We start from the raw sequence: 21,376 nt of genomic DNA on the forward strand, positions 1-21,376 counted from the left end.
AATGCAAATGTTAACAAAGGTGATAAACTCACATGTAAGAGAAATGCGATTAACTCATCATCACCCTCCTTTTCTCCAAGTAATCCCAGTTTGGCTTTGAACAATTTTCTAAACCTACAAAGAGAAACGTCAATTCAATTTGTTATTAAAATCCTCGCTATTTTAACAACTGTCAAACTAACCAAGATGTTTTAATATCTGTATTCAAGACTCACAAACCTTGCATAATAATGAGCAGGGTACTGATGGAGAATCTGAGCAGCACTGGGTGAGGAGTAAAAAGGAAAGAGTTAAACTTTGATTTAAAATTAACATTCTCAAATTATTTTTTATAAGAATAAAGAGTGCAATGAATCAAAATGCATTCTGCTGTCATATAGACCACATTAGAATAAATTAATTAATTTAAAAAAATTTTAAAAGAGTAAAGAGAATCTTCACATATATTCAGTAACATGGAGATTACATGCTACTAATTATAGCTTAGCAGTTTAATTATATATTATAGCTCAAAGAAAATTATCACTATAAATATATTGTCTCAAAGATCTGGATATAGTATAGGTCAAATTATGTCATAAACAATTTGCTTAAGGATAAATGTGGATATGTATCTATAATACCAACAGAGTAACAGACTTTCTTGGTGAATTTAAAAAATCATCTTAGAACCAAATTAATTACAAATACCTCACCCAATTTGATAACATTTTATTTTTCTGAAAGTCTAAAATAATAGTAAAATGTTTTATGGAAATATAAACTTAAAGGTTCTTCACCTTAAGCTCATCTTTAAATAAATTGGCTCTTAACATTCCAAAGTGTATCTTACATTATCCAAAAGCTTAATGCATTCTGAAGTCCCACTCCCTTTACCTTTCTGACCTCATCTCCTGTAACCTCCCCCTGCTTATTTTGTGCAGCCACACTGGCATCTTGCTGTTCCTTAAGCACACACATATACTTCCACCTCAGGACCTTTGCACAGGCTGTCCCCTTGCCCTTAGTGTCCTACCCCAGATATTTTCATGGTTTGTTCCTACAACTCCTTCAAGTCTTTGCTCAAGTGCTGACTATCCTTTTAAAATTCTAAATGCCTCCTTCCCTGTACTCACCACCCCCCACTTCATTTTCCTCCATAGTGCTCCTCTCCTAATATATTATATAATTAAGTTATTTTATTTATTGACTGTCTATCCCTCCAAAAGTAAGCTCTAGTGGGCTTTTTTTTCCTGCTGTTTTATTCATTGCTATCTGCCTTAGCATTTAGTGTCAGGAACACTTTGAATGCCTAAGACTCAATAAATATTAGTTGAATCAATGAACTCTGCAGGGCAAATCAGATATAAAATTGATGGGACACAGGGTGGCAGCGAGTGCTTAATGACCATCATTTTACACTACTTCAATTTTTAACTATATGACTGTATGACCAATATTTTTATTAAATTAAGGAAACCATAGAAGACCTGTAAAACTTTTATCTTCTTTATAGTAATATTTCTGCTACCTATGGTTAATAAAATCACTATATGCCTTGACTTCTGTTTGGAATCGTGTATTGGAAATGGTAAATTTTAGATTTTGTAGGGATAATGGTGGTGGGAAGAAAAACATATTTTAGAGCTGAGAATATAGCTCAGTGGTAGAGCACTTTCCTAACCCGGGCAGGCTCTGGGTTCAATCCCCAGTACTGCACTTAATTTTCTTAACTTCCAGCAAATACATTTGAGACATAGAAATCATTAAATTGTTGTCCTTGCTCTTAAGGTGCTCAATGTCCAGTGAATAAATCAATAAATATCTAAACATTCTCCTTTATTAATGTTCTCAGATTACCATTCATGCATACTCACATACATACATGATATTTCCATTTGAATAATTGTAAACATTGCAAATTTGTCTAATCATTATTTACTCTTGTTTTTTTTTTTTAAAGAGAGAGTGAGAGAGGAGAGAGTGAGAGAGGAGAGAGAGAGAGAGAGAATTTTTAATATTTATTTTTTAGTTCTCGGCGGACACAACATCTTTGTTGGTATGTGGTGCTGAGGATCGAACCCGGGCCGCACGCATGCCAGGCGAGCGCCCTACCACTTGAGCCACATCCCCAGCCCCTTACTCTTGTTTTAAACAGACAAACATGTTCCTTTTTTAGTATAAATTCAGAATGAGAAACCACACAATTGATAGATGGAGATTAAAATTTCAGCCTTATTACCCAAAAAGCTAGTCTGGAGAACATGGCTTAGGTCTGCAGATAAATATGAATGATAAAACACTGCTACATATAACTGAACCCATACTAGCTAATATACTGATGGCAATCATTTACCAGAGTAAAATTAAAATACTAAAGGTTATGTAATTTAGTGAATGTATTGCCTATATTTCCTGTATGAGTGAAATACTTGGAAAGTAATTGAGGCAGAGATTTCAAGATGAAACCATAAAAAAAATGGTATTAAGCAGTGAAATGACTCTAAATGGAGGGATGAGAGAATGAGAGAGTGCTAAAAACAGAGGAGGTACTGCTGGGTACAACGGCTCATGTCTGTAATCCCAGGCTGAGGAGGAGGATTATGGGTTCAAAGCTAGCCTCAGTAACTTAGCTCAGTAACTTAGTGAGACCCTGTTTCAAAATAAACAATAAAATGGGCTGGGGATGTGGCTAAGTGTTTAAGTATCCTGGGGTTCAGTTCCCAGTACTGGGGTGGGGGACAGATAAGGAATACTTTAAAGGAACCTAATAATCTAAAATTCAAAATATTAAACTCTAGAAGTCAGGTAACTGGAGGTAAAACATGAAAACATTCTAAAAATAAGTCTCATCCTATTGGGATGGAAAGGAAAGCAATGGGCATATATAATCTTAGTATTTTAAGACTTTTAGAATCAGAAAATATGCTGGAAAATATTTGGAAACTTGTTTTCATATAATAATAGAGAAAGGGGCAGAAAAAGAAAGTAATTAGCAGTAAAGAAAAAAATTGTTTTTTTTTCCTTCAGTAGAGTTTCCAAACCAACAGGGGAATGAATATTTCAAATAAAAAAATAATAATAAGAAAAGAGGGGTTGGAGGTTGTGACAGTAAAATAATGATAAAGCACAATGAAAGGTAGAAGATATTTTTTGGGAAAAAAAAGGTAAGTAAAAACCTGTATGTACCAATAATAAATAATAAATATGCAAATTTCAAACAATGTTTTAAAACTTGATTTAAAAAAAATACAATTAGCCAGGCATGGTAGTGCATGCTTGTAATCCCAATGGCTGGGGAGGCTGAGGCAGGAGGATCACAAGTTCAAAGCCAGCCTCAGCAACACAGTAAGGGCCTAAGCAACTTAGCCAGACCCTGTCTCAAAATAAACAATAAAAAAGGCTGGGGATGTGGCTCACTGATTAAGTACCTCTGGGTTCAATCCCTGGTACTAAAAAAAGAAAAAAAATTGCAATTAAAGTAGTTGTTCTGAATTTTTGTTGTTTTTGTTGTGTTTTGTATTTTGCTGCAGTGCTAGGTACCAAATGCAAAGCCTCACACATGCTAGGCAAACATTCTACCACTGAATCACATTCCCAGCCTAAAGAAGAAGCTCTTAATATGCATCTCTTAAGAATCAAACTTTTCTAATACATAAAATAGGGTCATAAAGGACTTGAATAACACAATTAACACCCTCATTTTGATATATTAAAACCTTTAACTATGGAATATACATTTTTACGTGTGTTTGTTAAACATGTCCCAAAATATTTTATGTTGGCCCACAAATAATAGAGATTTTACCAAACACATTCTTTGGTCATAAAAATATGAACAAGAGATGAAATTGTAACTCAGGGCTTGAGTACTTGTCTAATATGCTTAAGGCCCTGGGTTTAATTCCCAGTACTATTTTTTTTTTTTTAAAAAAAAAAAGCACAAATAAAAATATTGACAAAATAATTCCCACTAATTAGAAATTAAGAAACATAGTGATAAATCACCCTTGGATCAAACAGAAAATAAACTAAGGTTTCATAACATCTCAAAGGAATAAACAATAAAAACTTTATCCTAATAATTATGGAAAAAAGTCCAAATTGTCCTAGAGAAAATTACATAACTTGATCCAAGCAACACAGCGCATACACAGCTGTAATTCAGATATTCAGGAAGCTAAAGCAGAAGAATCACAATTTTGAGGCCAGCCTGAGCAACTTAGCAAGAGCCTATCTCCAGATGAAAACATAAAGCCATGGATGTAGCTCAGTGGTAGAGAGGCCCTGTGTTCAATCCCCAGTACCACAAAAATAAATACATAAATTTTTATCATAAATATTATACAAAGGGTATGTATACACCTTTATTATTAAATAATAAAATATTATTTAAAATGTTAATTTCTTGTTTTTCAAAAAGTTATCATTATACAATATATTTTCACATAGTTTTAATTAATAGATTTAGGATTTACTCACATCTGCTTTTGCCCAAGATCCAATAATGGGTTTAGAGCTTGCAACAACTTGTCTAAATTAAACATTCCAATACTGGCTTGATTTCCTATTTTATACCTTCTTTCATCATCTGATGTGTTTGGTACAAAATCTGTTTAAAACAGATATCACAGTTTAACAATGGGGATAATTATAAATAAATAGCTTATTTCTGTTTAAAGGTTACATTTAAACTTAATAAATTTATATTTATTAGATAAAAATTTTTCTGACATTAGATATTTAATTCAAAAGTATTTATTACCTATTTACACTAAAAGTTTTAAAAATATGACTATTTGCCTAATAGAGGAATACATTTCTAACCTATAAGAATGTATAGTTTATCACATATCTATTTCCTTTTTTGATGGGGAAAAGAGAAGGTACTGGGGATAGAACCCAGAGCCTTATTCAAGACAGCAAGTGCTCTACCACTGAGCAACATCCCCAGCCCACGAGTATATTTCAAACTCTAACTCAAGGTGCATATCCTCCACAAAGCCCTCTCTGAACCATCCAGTTGTTAGTGGATTACTGTTACCTGCATTTTATATATTAGTGAAGTGAGAAGTTTCCAAATGCTCAGAGACACTAAGGTCCAGACACCAAAGCTTAAGCCCAGGTCTACCTGACAACATATTCCCTGAAACACTTTATATCATCTCCGCTAATATATAATTCAGAGAAGCAGAAACCACCAAAGGATTCACTGTATCATTAATGGTACCCAAAAGATCTACTAGGCATAAAACTAAACATTTTATGAATGAACCCAATTCTTTCTACTACTGCATCATTGTATTATTTATAACCATTTAAAGTAAACCTATGGTTTTAAAAAATTAAATACATACACATATGTAAATCATACATACCTGGATTATAGGCCTCCATAAAACCAAATGGACCATAGTCAATTGTAATGGATAACAAACTGAAGTTATCAGTATTACAAACACCTAAAACAACAACAGAAAATTCTGAAAAAACAATATTAAAATAATAACCTTTTTATTTTAACTCTATCAAATTATCCAGAATATAAAAGGTCACAGGAATGCCATGTTTTCCAGAGATGAAACAAAATTAGGTTACAACTGAATTTAAGTGGTAACATTAAATAACTTAATATGTTTAGACCCGCTGGGTATTATATGCTTGTAATCCCAGCTACTCAAGAGGCTGGGGCAGGAGAATCACAAGTTCAAGGTCAGGTTCAGCAACTTAGAGAGACCCTCTCTTAAAATTAAAAAAATAATAATAATAATTTAAAAGGGAGGCTGAGAATGTAGGAATATGGTTTGATGGTCAAATGTCCCTGAGTTCAATCTCCAGCACCTCAAAACAAACAAACAACAACATGCATACACACAAAAAAACTATATTTTAAAATTAAATTTAGCCTATTATTTTATAGTCCCCCCAAAAGCCTTCAAATATTATAGGAACAAAACTCCAGAAATGGAACTTCATCTTTTATTTATCCTCAATTCTAGCATTTGTTTAAAAGCACATATTATTTGAAATGAGACTAATAAAGGAATATGATAAATTAGTTTTCAAAGGTTACAAAAAGAAAAAAGAAACTAAGACATGTCCCCTATGATAGACATGAGCTGCAGAAGATTGGCAGCATGGGGAGCCTTGCCCTTTTTTTGTTGTGGTTTTTTGGGGTGTTGTTTGTTTGTTTGTTTTTGCTGGAGACATCTATATAGCATAGAAAAAAGGTCTGGAATAACTGATTTGGAATGTTTAACAGTGATTACCTTGAAGAATAAAACTCACAGTTACTTCTCTGTACTTTATCAAAAGTATTTATAATTTAAAATTTTAAAATAGCCTTAAAGAGCTTTAAACATAATACATACATATTGATATATGTCATAATTTAAATTTTTAGAAAAGCCTTAAAGAACTCTAGGCATAATCCATACTGCTACACATTATAACCTTGAGGTTGGAAAGCTTTACAAGTAACTTTGTCCTAGTTTGTGATTACTGTTCCATTCAAAATCATTTTAAACATGAAAAAAATCTTTCTCTGTTGCTTGCTAAAAGCAAGTAAACGTTAAGCTCATCCACAAGAATTTTTTCTTCTTCTTTATTTTTATTTTTATTTATTTATTTGTTTGTTTGTTTTTTGTTACCAAGGATTGAACCAGAGTAGTGGGGAGGAGTGGGTTCTAGGCACTGAGCCATATTCCCAGCCTTTTTTTAATTTTAATTTTGAGACAGGGTCTCAGTAAGTTGCTTAGGGCCTTTCTAGGTTGCTAAGGCTGGCCTTGAACTTGCAGTTATCCTGTCTCGGTCTCCTGAGCTGCTGGAACACAGGAATATTTTTAACTATATAAAAATACAATTTTTACTTAAAAAATTAATTCTACTTTCCCATCAGAAGAATGCAATAGATAACTTACCATGAGCAAAGCCAACAGACATCCATAAGGCAATAAGTTGTGCTGTCTCAAATACCACAGTAGAAAAAAAATCCTAAAATAAAATTCAGGAGTTTTTCAGGTTTCTATAGCATATGGCATAATCTTTTATGATACTTAAGATAATGTACATCTTCAAGGAGAACATGGGAAAAATTCAAACATGGATCAGAAGGTAATTGAAGAACAGAAATACATATATATAATTAAAACAGAAGAAAGTAAAATTATTCATCCAGAAATAATATATTTAAGAGCCTCAGATATTATGTTTAACATTCTCCATGAGCAAGAAGAAAAGTTAAGTAGAATTTATAAGAAAGTTCAATTAAAGTATTGGGAGTTACTAAATCTTGCAATGTCACCAAGAAAAATAACAGAATTCCCTATTCTGTAACTGTTGAAAGAATGAAAAGGGCTATGAAGATCAAAAACCTTCCAAAAGAATAGGAAATCATGTTTTCTTATTATGTATTGGGTTTGCTTTTTAACTATTACTATAGAAATATCTATACACCTAATGTGTGAGGGAAGAAAATATGTGATCAAATTATAAATGCCACTCAAAAACAAAATAACATACATAGTCAGGATGTAGACACACCTGCTCTTTTCTAGGCAGCTTTCAAACAAAACAACTGTCTTGTCTATAATGTGGTTCATCTTCTTTTCCTCTCACAAAATGTTCAAAGTGATCTATACTTCCTTTCCCAGCTTTACTTTTGTAAGTTATAATATCTAACATTGGTGGGCTAATGAGGGAAAAAAGGAGTCAAACTTACCACATATCTATTAGGTTCTTTGACATCTATTGAGGGAAAATGTTCCTGTATAATGAAATCTAATAGTGTCCTGGGGAGAAAGATATAGTGTCAATCTTCCTTATAATACAGTACTGCATATCCAAGCACCTAAATCCACTCTCAGCATTTATGAATTCATTATATCAACCTTAAATTTTAAAAACTTTAAGCTTTTACTCAAAACTGGCAAAAGAAAAATATTTCTTCAATATTTAGCACTCCTGCACCTCCTCCTTCCACCATGATGTTCTGCCTCACCTTGGGCCCAGAGCAATGCACTTGGTCAACCATGGACTAAACCTTTGAAACCATGAGCCGAAATAAACTTCTCCTCCTCTAAATTTTTCATGACAGGTATTTTGGTCACAGCGATGAAAAGCTGACAAGCATGGAGAATCCAAGCAGTAGTGACCCCCAAAAGTAAACAGATGGTTAGAAACAATGCCCAGTGAAAATAGACAACTCTATTCAACAGCAGGATGACCATAAACTCAGTACACATTTGTTAAAAAAAAAAAAGAGAGAGAGAGAGAGACTCAAAACAATCATAATAAATGCTGATGACTCATTTCCTTCTTTTTTTTTTTTCCTGGATTTCCTACACCAATAACTACAATATTGGATCTACATTCCAAATGATACAAAGGGTCTAGCATAATTTTTCTTCTGCATTTATAATGATTTTTTAAAACGTATTTGTATTAACATGGAAACAGAATTCCTCTTAAAGGAGGAAATATTTTTGTCTGAAGTAACATCTAGCTAAGTTTGCTTTAATAAGATGGAGTTTTGTGTACACAGACACAGTAGGCATCAAGATAAAAGAGAATGATGGAAGCTGAAACAACTTCTCCTCTGGCTCCCCAACAGAAATCTTCAGAAAGATGCACCCTGTCCTAAAGACTCTGTGTAAATCTGGACTGTTGCTTGTCTGTGCTGTTGGAGGGTTGAACTTCATTGTGTGAAGGAACAGATGTGAGAGAGGTGCACCCAGGAATCCTAGCATTGGAGGAGAACTATGGATTTATGGAGGCTGCAGAATTGGGGAATTTCAGTTACTTGCCCCATGGCTCTAGGTGGCATGAAGACCCTCAACTATAACCCCGTTGCATATTACATAAAAAATACCTTGAGAAAAGGGACTACTGGTTGTTATCCTTCTTCTTTTTTTATGTTTTTTAACTTCCTAGAAACCTCACAAGGTATTTGGCACATAGCAAGTGTTAAAAATAGTTATTAACTAAGGGCTGAGAGTGTAGCTCAGTGGTAGTGTTTGCCTAGCAGACATGGGGCTCTGAGTTTGATATGCAGCAACACACACACACACACACATATTGTTAATTGAAGTTCTTGGCTTTACTCATAAGAAAATATTTAATTTCTCAGCACATAAATTAGCATTTCCCCAATATTTTTGTACCATTTTTTAAAATGTAATTTTCTTAGCTTTAGCAACAACATGGATAAACTTGGAAGACATTAAGTGAAACAAGGCAGGCACAGAAAAACAAATCATCACATTTTCATGTAGAATCTAAAGAAGTGGACTTAATAGAAGTAGAGAACAGAATGGCAGTTACCAGGGGCAGGGACTGGGGGAAATGGGGAGATGCTAGTCAAAGGGTACAGAGTTTTTGTAATAACATAAATAAGTTCTGTGGACCTCATGTACAGACCAAGGTAAATAATAATATAATGTACACCTGAAATTTGGAGTAGATCTTAAGTATTTTCATCACACACATACAAACAAAGTAACTGTGAGGAGATGAATATATTAATGAGCTTGGTTGTGGTAATCATTTCACAATGTATACATATGTCAAAACATCACACTGTATACCTTAAATATGTACATTTTTATAGTTAATTACTGCTCAATAAAATAAAAAGCAATTTTCTAACCTCAATAAATCCAGTTCACCATAATGAGCCAAAATTTCTAATGATCCGATTCTAAACCATGATTTCGCAGCACGCAGCACTACTGCACCTTAAAAAGAAACATTTATTTTAGCTGAAAACTATATTAAGGGCTGGGGTTGTAGTTCAGTGGTAGAGTGATTGTCTAGCATGTGTGAGATCCTAGGTTTGATCCTCAGCACTACATAAAGATAAATAAATAAAATAAAGGTAGTGTGTCCATTTACAACTTAAAAATATATATTTAAAAAAACTATGTTAAGCTATGTCAATAATAGCAAAATGTTTGCCTGAAAATTAAATGTTAATAAAGAAAGAAGAAAACCACTTAATTTACCAAAAAAGTAACTAATGTCTACTGCATGAATGGTCTCCAGTTTTTCTCAGAATGCTTAGATCCACTAAGCTTTTAGAAACAGCATAGCTAAAGGCTGAGAAGTGGTTGTTATCAGCAAACTACAGATTCTCCACTGACTCATCAATTGTGGCCCTTTCCCTGTATCTCATCCTGAAGTAAGGAATTAACACATTATTTATTTTGCTTAGGTCATTATAAGTGCCTCCCAGACCTGTAATTAATTGAGAATTAACTCTAACAAAGAATCTTACGTATGTTCTAACTTAAAAATATACTGAAAAAATAAATCTATGCATTTGGTCTTTTTAGCCTTCTATTGCCTTCTTCTGTTTTGATTATGGATGTTAGTAATAAAATTAGTAGACAGAATCCATGTTTCTTTCTTATAAGAAATGCTGTAGTTTACATGGTTAGCTGTCAAGGTGAAGTCTATGCTAGAGTGAAGCAAGCCCTGTTCTGTTGTGCTGTCCTCCCTTCAGTAGACTACCAGGCTCACTGCTACCTCTTTGGTCTTTGGCCTTTGCCTGTGCTGGTCTCCCCTCTTCCACATACCCCACTCCTTCTTCTCTCCTTACTAAACTCCTACCTAACCTTATGCTCAGGATCAATTCCCACTTCCTCTATAAAGATCAACTGATCCCCCTTTTATTGACCTCTCTCTTTTTTATTATAATTTGTTCCATGAGTTTAAGCCTTTTCTCTACAAAGATTCTGAGTTTCTTAAGACCAGGGACTATGGCACACTTATTAATTTTGTACCCACTAGAGTTTAGTCCAGTGGTAAACACAGAAAGCGTAGTTTTTCTGGGTTGAATGCTTTATCGAGGGTCAACACTTATTCACTATACTAATCTGGATATTTATTTTCATGTGCTTTTTTAACAAAAACTATGTAAAAACCTCTAGGAAAAACTCAAAAAATTACTCTGTCTCCTTAATGATAGTCATTGAATCACTGAATTTAGCACTAGAAGTATCATTAAATCTAACCTCTTAATTTTAGGTGAAGAAATTAAGGGGCAGAATGTTTAAGTAACTTGCCTAAGTCACAAAGCTAGTTTCTGTAGAGCCAGTTCCAGTTTTCATATATCCTTTTTCTTGTCCAGTATACTAATCTTGCTATGTAACAGTGTTTCCTGGGCAAATATTAGGATAAAAGTACCATCAAAGTATCTGTATTTGGGGGGGTGTGGGTACTGGGGATTGAACTTAAGGACACTCAATTACTGAGCCACATCCCCAGCCCTATTTTGTATTTTATTTAGAGACATGTACAATAGTATGTACAATAGTATCATTTTGTTCCAATGACATAAAAAGAGAGAGAAAGATGCTGCAAGATAAATAATCCTTAATTCCTTTATGCATGAATACTTTTATGGGACTGTTTTTTTAGGAAGATCTTATAAAAATGTATTGCAGGGGCTGGGGTTGTAGCTCAGTGGTAGGACGCTTACCTAACATATGTGAGGCACTGGGTTTAATCCTCAGCACCACATAAAAATAAAATAAAGATATTATGTCTACCTATAACTAAAAAGTAAATTTTTAAAAAATAAAAGTAGGGCTGGGGATGTGGCTCAAGCGGTAGCGCGCTCGCCTGGCATGCGTGCGGCCCGGGTTCGATCCTCAGCACCACATACCAACAAAGATGTTGTGTCCGCCGAGAACTAAAAAATAAATATTAAAAAAAAATTCTCTCTCTCTCTCTCTCTCTCTCTCTCTTTTCTCTCTCTCTCTTTAAAAAAATAAAATAAATAAATAAATAAATAAAAGTATTGTGTCCATCCACAACTAAAAAAAATTTTAAAAATGTATTGCAATAGTCTGAAAGTTTGTATCCTACTAAAATTCAGATGTGAAATCTAATCACCAAGGAGGTGGGGGTTTTGGAAGGCTATTAAGTCATGGGGGCTCAGTCCTCATGAATGGGATTCATGCCTCTATAAAAGAGCCTCCAGAGATCTGCCTTCCCTTTCTATCATTTGAAGACATAGTAAGAAAGTGCCATGAAGCAGAGAACCCTCATCAGTCACAGAGTCTGCTAGAAAATTCATCTTGAACTTCCCAGCCTCCAGAACTGTGTGTAATAAAATTTCTATTGTTTATGAATTACCCAATCTAAAATGTTTTGTTATAGCACCACAGACCAAAATATGCATCATGCACTAAGTACAAAGTACATAAAATGTACTCCTAGTGAATCACTATGAACATCAGAAAGAATGCAGTCCATGACAAACACAGTGATATCCATAAGACCCACTAAAGCACAACGGACTGTCAGTAGTTCTTGATAGCTTCACTTTTAAGCTCTTAAATGTTAATTGTTAATTTTTAGGTCTCCTCTCTTCCCCAAAGATTCAGTCAAATCTCTCTCAGTCTCTTTGGCCTCTCCAAATATGCAGTCTACCTCTACAGCATACTTTCTCACTCCCCTTTCTAGTTTTTATTTCTACACTACTAAATGCAAAAGAAAAAGAAAATTTAGCTTATTGATAGAGAACATAAAATCAGAGAAATCAGGCTCCATGGAAAGATCTGTGGGGCTCTCCTGGGAATGAAATGTAGGAACCTTCCTGTATTGGCTTTGTAACATTTTCCCCAGCTATTCCTAAACATTTTTTGTTCACTTACCAGATGTTTGCCTCAGAAATGAATGGGTTGGTGATATAAGGATACAGGAAAGGCTACTCTATTCTGATACTGCAATGCTGAAATTATATCTTGAAGAACCATGGGTTGTTTTTAAGGTGACCACAAAGATGTCCAATAACTGTTGATCTTAAAGAACTTAGTTCAGTTTTCTGTAAGTATTCTAAAAACAATTACCTCGTTCTTTCGTAATATTTCCATTGTAGAACTGATCTCGCCATACTTCATCATCACTTACAACCAGGCTGAAACAAACAGAATCCAAACATTCATCTGCAATCAAGAAATACCTTAAGTGACAAGAAACTATAAGAGATCATATTCTCAGAGATTTATCTGCTCTATTTTCCTAACACATTTCTGGAGATAATATGATGCAGTCCTGAAAGTTACTTGAAGGAAAAAGGAATTACCTTACAGCCCTGCTAGTTGGAATTCCAAGGTAGTGCATAGCCTCACTACACAGAAATTCTCTCACCGAGGAACGAAGTACTGCTCTACCATCACCATTTCTATAGGAAATACAATTTAAAAGAATTTCATTTTTAATTAAGACAACATAACTCTTACTTAGATGTCTAAACATATTACCAAACTATACCGGGAATATGGGGTCTTTCCTGAGCCTTTTAACTGGAGCTCCCATTTTTCACCCTGTCTTCAAAAAAATTTTACATATTAGAAGATTTAGGTTCAAATATAATAAATAAGCTATTATATAAGAAAAAATGTGGTACCTGTTCGTGTAAGTTCCAATAAGGTGAGCTCTTCCATCTCCAAGCTGATCTGCCCACATCCCAAACTAAAAGAGGGAAAGGAAAATTATTCATGCATATTATCTTTAAAGCTTTGATAATAATTTTTATAGTCAAAGTCATTTAAGGTGTTCTATTTCTAGAAATAATAACTTAAAATTACAACTGCAATAATGGTGAAAATAAATTCAATCAATAAAACAAGTGAAATTCACTTTAAAAATACAAATTTAAACCAATTCATTCTTATGTAAGTGTGTAAAGCACCAATTTAAAAAACAATAAATTAACAGAGGGAAGACCAATAAAGTAGAGGAAGGGGTCCAGGGTAAGGGAGGAAGAAAGGGAAAGGGAAAATATTGGGGATTGAAATGAAACAAATTATATTATATGCATATATGAATATGTCAAAATGAATTCCACTATTATATGTAACTATAACACATTATTAAAAAAATTAAAAAACATAATTATTTTATCATCTAGAACTCAGATTAAATTTGTTAGTGTAGAACACTTAGAACTGATTTATTTAGTTAGAGAATATAAACTAGGGTTGCACATGTAGCTCAGTGGTAGAGCATGTACAAGGCCCTGGGTTCAATCCCCAGGACCAAAAATATATATATCTGAGTGTGTGTGTGTGTGTGTGTGTGTGTGTATGTGTGTGTGTGTGTGTGTATGTGTGTGTGTGTGTGTCTATGAAAAAGAGAGAAAGAGAGAACTAGGAGCAATTTATTAACAGACTAAACCTATATTATATGTCTACAATACAAAATCATGATTATACTTGTACCTAAAAAAATTGTTCTGAACTTGGATGATTACTTTTCTCAAATTTTTTTGTTAAAATTTATATATGGTTGTTCAGCCCATGACTGACCTTACATTTCTGTAAAATGGGATAACCCTTGTCATGTTGCTGCTAGAATGAACACTAATATATGAGAAGTAACTTGTACAATGTCTGACATTTGCCAGTGTCCATAAGACAGCAATAATTATTATGGCCAACAATTATCTGCTAATATAGACAACATTCCATTTTCAACATAGATGTTACTCCACAAGAGTCATCTCTGACTTTGCAGGACTAACAAGGTGGTCCTATAAGCTCCCGTAATTCCTATACTTGCCCAAATCACTACCTTGATGTTCCTGAAGTTTATTATTTATCTATCATCTTCCATAAACTACTGCCATTTGAGGGAAAGGGACAGATTTCATTCACCATTATAGTTCCCAGCATACACAGGAAGTTCTAAAAACAGCTATGGAATATTCAAATGATACTTAAAGTTCCAGAATTGAGAAAAATTCATCCACTATTTTGTCATCCTCACCAGGAAGAGACCACCACAAATTTTGAGTATCCATAAGACTACAAGTCTGAGAGGTGCTCTCACCATCATCTGGAAAGGTTCCAAAGTGAACAATACTTAAGTATATTCCACTCCATGAGTGAAAAGAACAAAGAATGATTAATTCAGTGCTAGGAAGGAAATCAGGATACCAGGAAGTTAGTTTTCCATCATTAAAAGAGAAATAAATTTAAACTAAAGTTCAGAGTGGCAAAGACATTCTTATAAACAAATATCTATAACATCAACATGAAATTGATAAAAGTTTTAATTTACTAGTCTACCTATTATACTACAAAAAAGAAAAACCCACAAAAAGAATGCTTTAATGAAATTCCACAGAGCTTGAGTTTTGTTTTTGTACTTTGGCAGTATATGTAAGCAATGGTATAAAACAATTTCAAATAAATTTAATCCATACAAGATTACTTTTTGAGCCTTGACATTCCTGCATTTGAGTGCTAGAAAAGACCAAAGGATTGTTTAGTACAGAAGTTTCTCAACTGAGAAACACAGTTTAGTAAAAGGTTGTTATTCCTTGAAAACAAAATAACAAACCCTGTAGTATGTCTACAAAATGGTGTGTTCAATAAAACTTGGCAGATTTCTTTGCTGGCTCATTTCTCCCATCTTCTGGAATGATCTTTCAAGATCAACAAAGTGAGGTGCAAGTTTATCACAGATGACCCTTAAAAATCCTCTCTAATTCTGGGCTGGGGTTGTGGCTCAGCAGTAGAGTGCTTGCCTACTACCTGTGAGTCCTGTTTCGATCCTCAGCACTACATAAAAATAAATAAATAAAATAAAGGTATTGTGTCAAATTATAACTAAAAAATAAATCTAAAAAAAAAATCCTTTCTAATTCTAATGGTTTCAGTTACCTTGCTTCTTAGTTTATGAGCCTTTAAAGAAGAAAGGAATTCATTAACCCAACAAACCAGAGCTTGATCTCATAACTACTGTTTTGTAAGTTCATATGTAAGCACTTTTCATAATTTCCTAATTTAATCCTTATACTATTACTGTTATACATTAGTGCTTATTCCAAAAATTATTCCCTAATTAAAATCATCATTACAAAAATAGCCCCTAAATAAACAGGCAGCACTTCATGTGTTTAGCCTACAGAAAAAGACAGAAATTTCAACAACTAGTCCTGCATTTTTTTATCTGTTCTTATTTAGACACCATGTCCTGAACTTGTCTCAACATCTTGCTTCATTGTTACAGTGTGCCTTAATTATTTCCTTATTGCTACCGCATCTATCACACCCTCCAATGAATCTTTATTTCCTTATTTATTGTCTTTCTAGCAGTTCTACTACTCTGATTTACAGCTACTCTCGCAAAATTATAATGTTTGTCCTCCTGAGACTTTTATACTGACACATTGTGCTACTTGGCTTTGCTTAAATCCCTTGCCAATATTGCGCCGAGTTCTCTAGTAAAAATTCATGTGAATTTTATATTTGTGCTGACCCAGTTTTCTCAATTCCATTTTTTAAAGCTTCGTTTTTAAGTTTTTCTGTTTGTTTTTTTGATGCTAGGAATCAGACCCAGGGCCTGGCAAATGCTAGGCAACCTACCACTGAACTATCCTCCATCCCCTATTTAAAAAGATCAGGCTCTAACTTCTCTCCCATAATCCCCCCCTTTTAAAATACTTTATTTTTCAGAGCAATTTTAGTCTGACAGCAAAATTAGGAAAGTACAGGGATTTTCCATACACCCCTTCCCCACTCCATGTGTATCCTCTCTATTATCAACATACTCCACCACAACGATACGCACTGGCATCTCACTATTGTCCAAAGTCCATAGTTTAGAATCCATTCTTGGTGCCATATTTTCCATGGGTTTGGACAAATGTGTAATGATGTGTAGCCACCATTTATAATATCACAAATAATAATTCAATTGATTTAACAGTCCTTCATGCTCTGCTTATTCATCCCTTCCTCCTCCTAACCTGTCAACCACTGATCTTTTTACTATTCCATAATTATGCCTTTTCCAGAGTGTCATAAAGTTGGAATCATACAGAGCATAACCTGTTCAGATGGGCTTTGTTCACTTAGTAATATGCATTTAAGTTTCCCCATGACTTTTAATTAATAGCTCATTTTGTTTTAATGCAGAATACTATTTCATTGTCAAGACACACCATAGGTTATTTATCCATTCATTTACTAAAGGAAAACTTAGTTGCTTCCAAGTTTAAGCAATTATGAATAGAGCTACTATGCAATGTATGTGCATGTTTCTGTGTGGACATAAAGTTAAACGCATTTCAACTCAAATGCCAAGGAGTATAACTGCTGTATCATATGGTAGAAGTAAGTTTAGCTTTTTAAAGAAACTACTAAGCTATCTTCTAAAGTCACTGTACTACTTTGCATTCCCACAGCAATGAATGAGAGTTTCTATTGTTTCACATCCTCACTAGCATTTTTTTTTGCCATTCTAATATCTCATTCTGATTTGCAATTCCCTAATGATATGACATTGAATATCTTTTTATATACTTGTTTGCTCTCTCTTTATATTCTTTGGTTATATATTCAGATTTTTCACTTATGACATATGCATTTTTAAAAATTTTTTTATTTTTCTTTATTTTTTAAGTTGTAGTTGGACACAACACCTTTATTTCACTTGTTTATTATTATTATTTTTTATGTGGTGCTGAGGATCGAACCCAGGGTCTTACACGTGCCAGGCGAGCGCTCTACCACTGAGCCACAACCCCAGCCCTAATTTTTTAATTTTTAATTGTGGACACAACACCTTTATTTTATTTATTTATTTTTAAGTGGTGCTAAAGATCAAACCCAGTGCCTCATATGTTCTAGGCAAGCAATCTACCACTGAGCCCAACCCCAGCCCCAACATATGCATCTTATGATGACATTCTTCTACAAACATCTTGTTGAACCCTCAATATCATAATATTAGAGAAAATAATTTAAAATAATTTATAGCATTTCAACCAAATGTTTCTATTTACATACAGGAAATGATGTTGTACTCTTACCTGGTGGCCACCATATCGGTGAGCCAATGGAACAGATCCAGATACTATCTTTCCACCACTAACAAGCTGGATAAAATCATCCGTTTCTGATACAGATACATCAAGATCCAAAATATCTTCTAGAACTTCCTGAGGCAGGGGAAAAAAGTCTTCTTACAAACCTAAGCAATCTTTGAATAATTTTTAAGAAAAGAGACCTAATAGAAGAAAATTACAAGAATAGACTTCTTCCAAAAATACATTACATTTTTATAAGAGATATACCAGACTTTCTATGATTATTTATGCTATTTGCAGAAAATTAGTTCTATGAGATAGTTCTAAAATTTTCATGGATTTCCTGTGATGCATCAAAAAATAATATTTTTCCTAGCAGGTATTCTTTCAAAGAACTAGAAAAAAGTAAATGCCCTATTTTTATATCAAATACACTTGTATCATGAGAGAACAATTTAGAATTTGTTATTAGAGATAATTTCTAAAAGTTATGTAAAATAAAAATTTAACTCATTTTCCTCTTTTCCACAAATGCATATCTTTCTTGTAAGATAACTTCAGGATGAAGCTGAATACTATGCTCCAGGAACAAGTATTGAAAAGTGAGCTCTAAGAATGATATTTTCCAGGTTTCTGAGCTTTAAATATAAAAAGTTATCAATAGATTAATAAAAACTCAGAACAATTTTTATACTTTGTTAGACAAATGTTTTAGTGAGCTAAGTATTTGTGGTAAGAAAAAAATAAAGCCTAACCTTTGAGACTGCTGCAAGAAGTACTCTTGATTTGAAAGGAGTAGGGAAGGCAATTGAAAAAATACAGTTTTTCACTTTACGAACATAATTTTCCTGAACAGGATCAACTGGCAACACAGCTGTCAAAACAAAACAAAACAAAACCCTTTTTATTGTTCTCATTTGTTGCATACACAGCATTAATATTCTTTTGAAAAACTATGGTTCTTTAAAATGCCTACCTAAACTACTATTTTCTTCATATTTTTATTCAGAAGACTATTTTATCATTTTCAACATTATCCAATATTCACGTTATGTACAGGGTGAGCATCGCATCCCTAATCTGAAGATCCAAAATCCTAAACTTTCTGAGCACCTACATGATGCCACAAGACGATTCCAGATCTGATTTCATGTGACAGTTACAATTAAAATGCAGGCACACTAAAAATATTTATAGAATTGTCTCAGACAACATGTATGAGGGCATATGAAACATAAATGAATTTTGCATTTAGATTTGGGTTCCGTCCCAAAGGTATTTCATCATGAACATGCAAACATTCCAAGAGCTGAAAAAAAAAATTACAAAATCTGAACCACTCCTAGTTCCAAACATTTCAGATAAGGGATATTCAACCTATATATGGATCTGTCCAAGAAGATGGGAAGTGGAAAATGTTTAAAACAAGACACATATTCTGTCTATAAAGATTTTCATTTTGGGAGACAAGAAGGATATACAACATGTTTATAAGTAATAGAAATAAATAAAACGAAGGTGAGTGGCATTACTACATTAGTCAACTCAAAAGAACCAAAATATATTATACACTTAATCATATGAATTCTGTCCTTAGGAAACTCAAAATAATCAAAAGAAACACATATATACATAAATAACTCTAAGATCAGGAAACACATGGTTTACTAAATGTACAAACTTGTTCTGGATCCCACTACAAACCCTGAAACATTTGATTCATGCCTGCTCAGAAGGATAAAAGTTTAAAATTGCTCCTAAAACCAACTGAAACTGTTTCGTAAAGTTCATGCAATAAAGCACATGTACTACACTAAGAAGCTGTGAAAGAAGGGAGTTTTGAACTTGCTTTGGATACTCAAGAATATATTTATTCTTGTTTTAGAAAAATTCTTAAAATCTTCATCTGTTTTCCTAATCCAAAGCAATTAAAACAAAAAATAGAAGAAGAGAGTTAGCATGTTAATAAGGTCATAAGGAAAGGGGGTACAGCTCAGTGGTACATTACTTGTCTAGCATGTAGTAGGCCCTGGATTCAATCTCCAGTACCACAATGAAATCAATCAGTCAATCAACCAATTAATCAATCAGACTAAGGGGCACAAAAACCAATGTTTCCAGATAGAGCTTATAGTCAAAATGTGTCACCAAATTATTTGATAAACAAATAGGAATCTAATAAAAATTCTAGTAGGAGTTTTTTTTTTTTTTAAAGCAGATAAATTGCAAACCTGGAAAAAGAAACAGGAGAGATGTTTTTAAGTAAGAGAAATTAATTTGCTTATCATATTAAATATTCTAGGGCTGGGGCCATAGTTCAGTAGTAGAGCGCTTGCCTCGCACGTGTGGGTTCAATCCTCAGCACCACATAGAAATAAATAAATAAAGGTACTGTGTCCATCTACAACTAAAAAAAATTTTTAAAAATTCTAAAAGTATTTTTGTCCAAAAAATAAAAACAAAAATCAATGGAACTGATATAAAAGCACAAAAACAACCCAAAGTTATAACCGAATTTCCTGTATAAAGAAAATGTTATAATAGAATTTCCTATATAGAAATTTTTTAATAAGTGAATAGAATAAAAAAGGATTTCCTATATAGAGAAAATGATATTTCAAATCAGTAGAGAAGAGTGGTGTAAGAACAATTTGCTCAACTGTTTGGAATAACTCCAATTTATTCCATCCAAGCCTAGCTTAAGTACATGCTGCTTGTAACAACAATAAGAGTAATAATGTTTCTGTCTTCCTCACATGAGCAATAAAGTCAGGAAAATAGGGCCCAGAGTTAGTTCTTTATATTTGACTCATGTGGGAGCACGTGGGTAGTCAACCAAAAAATAGTTGATTTGGAGATGAGATGTAGCTCAATCCCCAACATGCACAATAAAAACAGATAATCTCAGAAAACCTGACAATCAAGAGTAGAAAATTCAACAGTCTATTTTCTTCTTTCAGAAGAGCCTGAGTGTAAATTGACTAAATTATATAATTAATGCACTCTCCTTTATGATGCATTAACATATTAATAAAGCATGAGCAACATAGAATGATTTTTTAGCAGTTATGATATGTACCAAATAGAGCACATTTTGACAAGGTGACCACTGGCCTCAGAACAGTGAAGTCTGATCTCTCACTCTGTGACACTTAAATAGAGTAATCTGTCATACTAAAAATCTCAGAGAAGGGCTGGGGATGGTACAGCACTTGCCTACCATGCGAGGCTCTGGGTTTAGACCTGGCACAGAGGAAAACAATCTGCTAATCTTTCAGTGTAACTGTTTGAACTTTTTCTCTCAATAAATACTCTTGCCAGAATCATGTTGATAGTCCATTAATCTTTTATCTAATAACATTTGGAAGAGATGTTTTATGCAGTACTATATATCAAAACATGGTAACAGCTGGGCAACGTGGTACCTGCCTATAATCCCAGCAGCTTGGGACGCTAAGGCAGGAGGATCTCAAAGTCAGCCTCAGCAATTTAGTGACGCATGAAGCAACTCAGGGAGACCCTGTCTCTAAACAAAATACAAGAGAGGGCTGGGAATGTGGCTCAGTGATTAAG

The 21,376-nt window shown here is 33.6% G+C and overlaps 1 protein-coding gene across 1 annotated transcript in view; it reads right to left on the bottom strand.

The window, feature by feature from the left end:
• Window positions 1-21,376, bottom strand: part of LOC308651485 (protein adenylyltransferase SelO-like) — a 40,263-nt gene that overhangs the window by 17,091 nt on the left and 1,796 nt on the right. The window contains exons 2-14 of the mRNA XM_081298581.1: window positions 18,559-18,677; window positions 17,807-17,935; window positions 13,394-13,458; window positions 13,258-13,314; window positions 13,070-13,168; window positions 12,834-12,901; window positions 9,626-9,713; window positions 7,700-7,769; window positions 6,900-6,972; window positions 5,358-5,441; window positions 4,462-4,591; window positions 220-264; window positions 33-114 (exon numbers count right to left, since the gene is read on the bottom strand). Of these exons, the coding sequence (XP_081154707.1) occupies window positions 33-114; window positions 220-264; window positions 4,462-4,591; window positions 5,358-5,441; window positions 6,900-6,972; window positions 7,700-7,769; window positions 9,626-9,713; window positions 12,834-12,901; window positions 13,070-13,168; window positions 13,258-13,314; window positions 13,394-13,458; window positions 17,807-17,935; window positions 18,559-18,677 (1,109 nt within the window). The remainder of the gene's footprint in view (window positions 1-32; window positions 115-219; window positions 265-4,461; window positions 4,592-5,357; window positions 5,442-6,899; window positions 6,973-7,699; window positions 7,770-9,625; window positions 9,714-12,833; window positions 12,902-13,069; window positions 13,169-13,257; window positions 13,315-13,393; window positions 13,459-17,806; window positions 17,936-18,558; window positions 18,678-21,376) is intronic.

Source organism: Spermophilus citellus, assembly GCF_964194105.1.
Source record: "Spermophilus citellus genome assembly, chromosome: 6".
Taxonomy (NCBI): domain Eukaryota; kingdom Metazoa; phylum Chordata; class Mammalia; order Rodentia; family Sciuridae; genus Spermophilus; species Spermophilus citellus.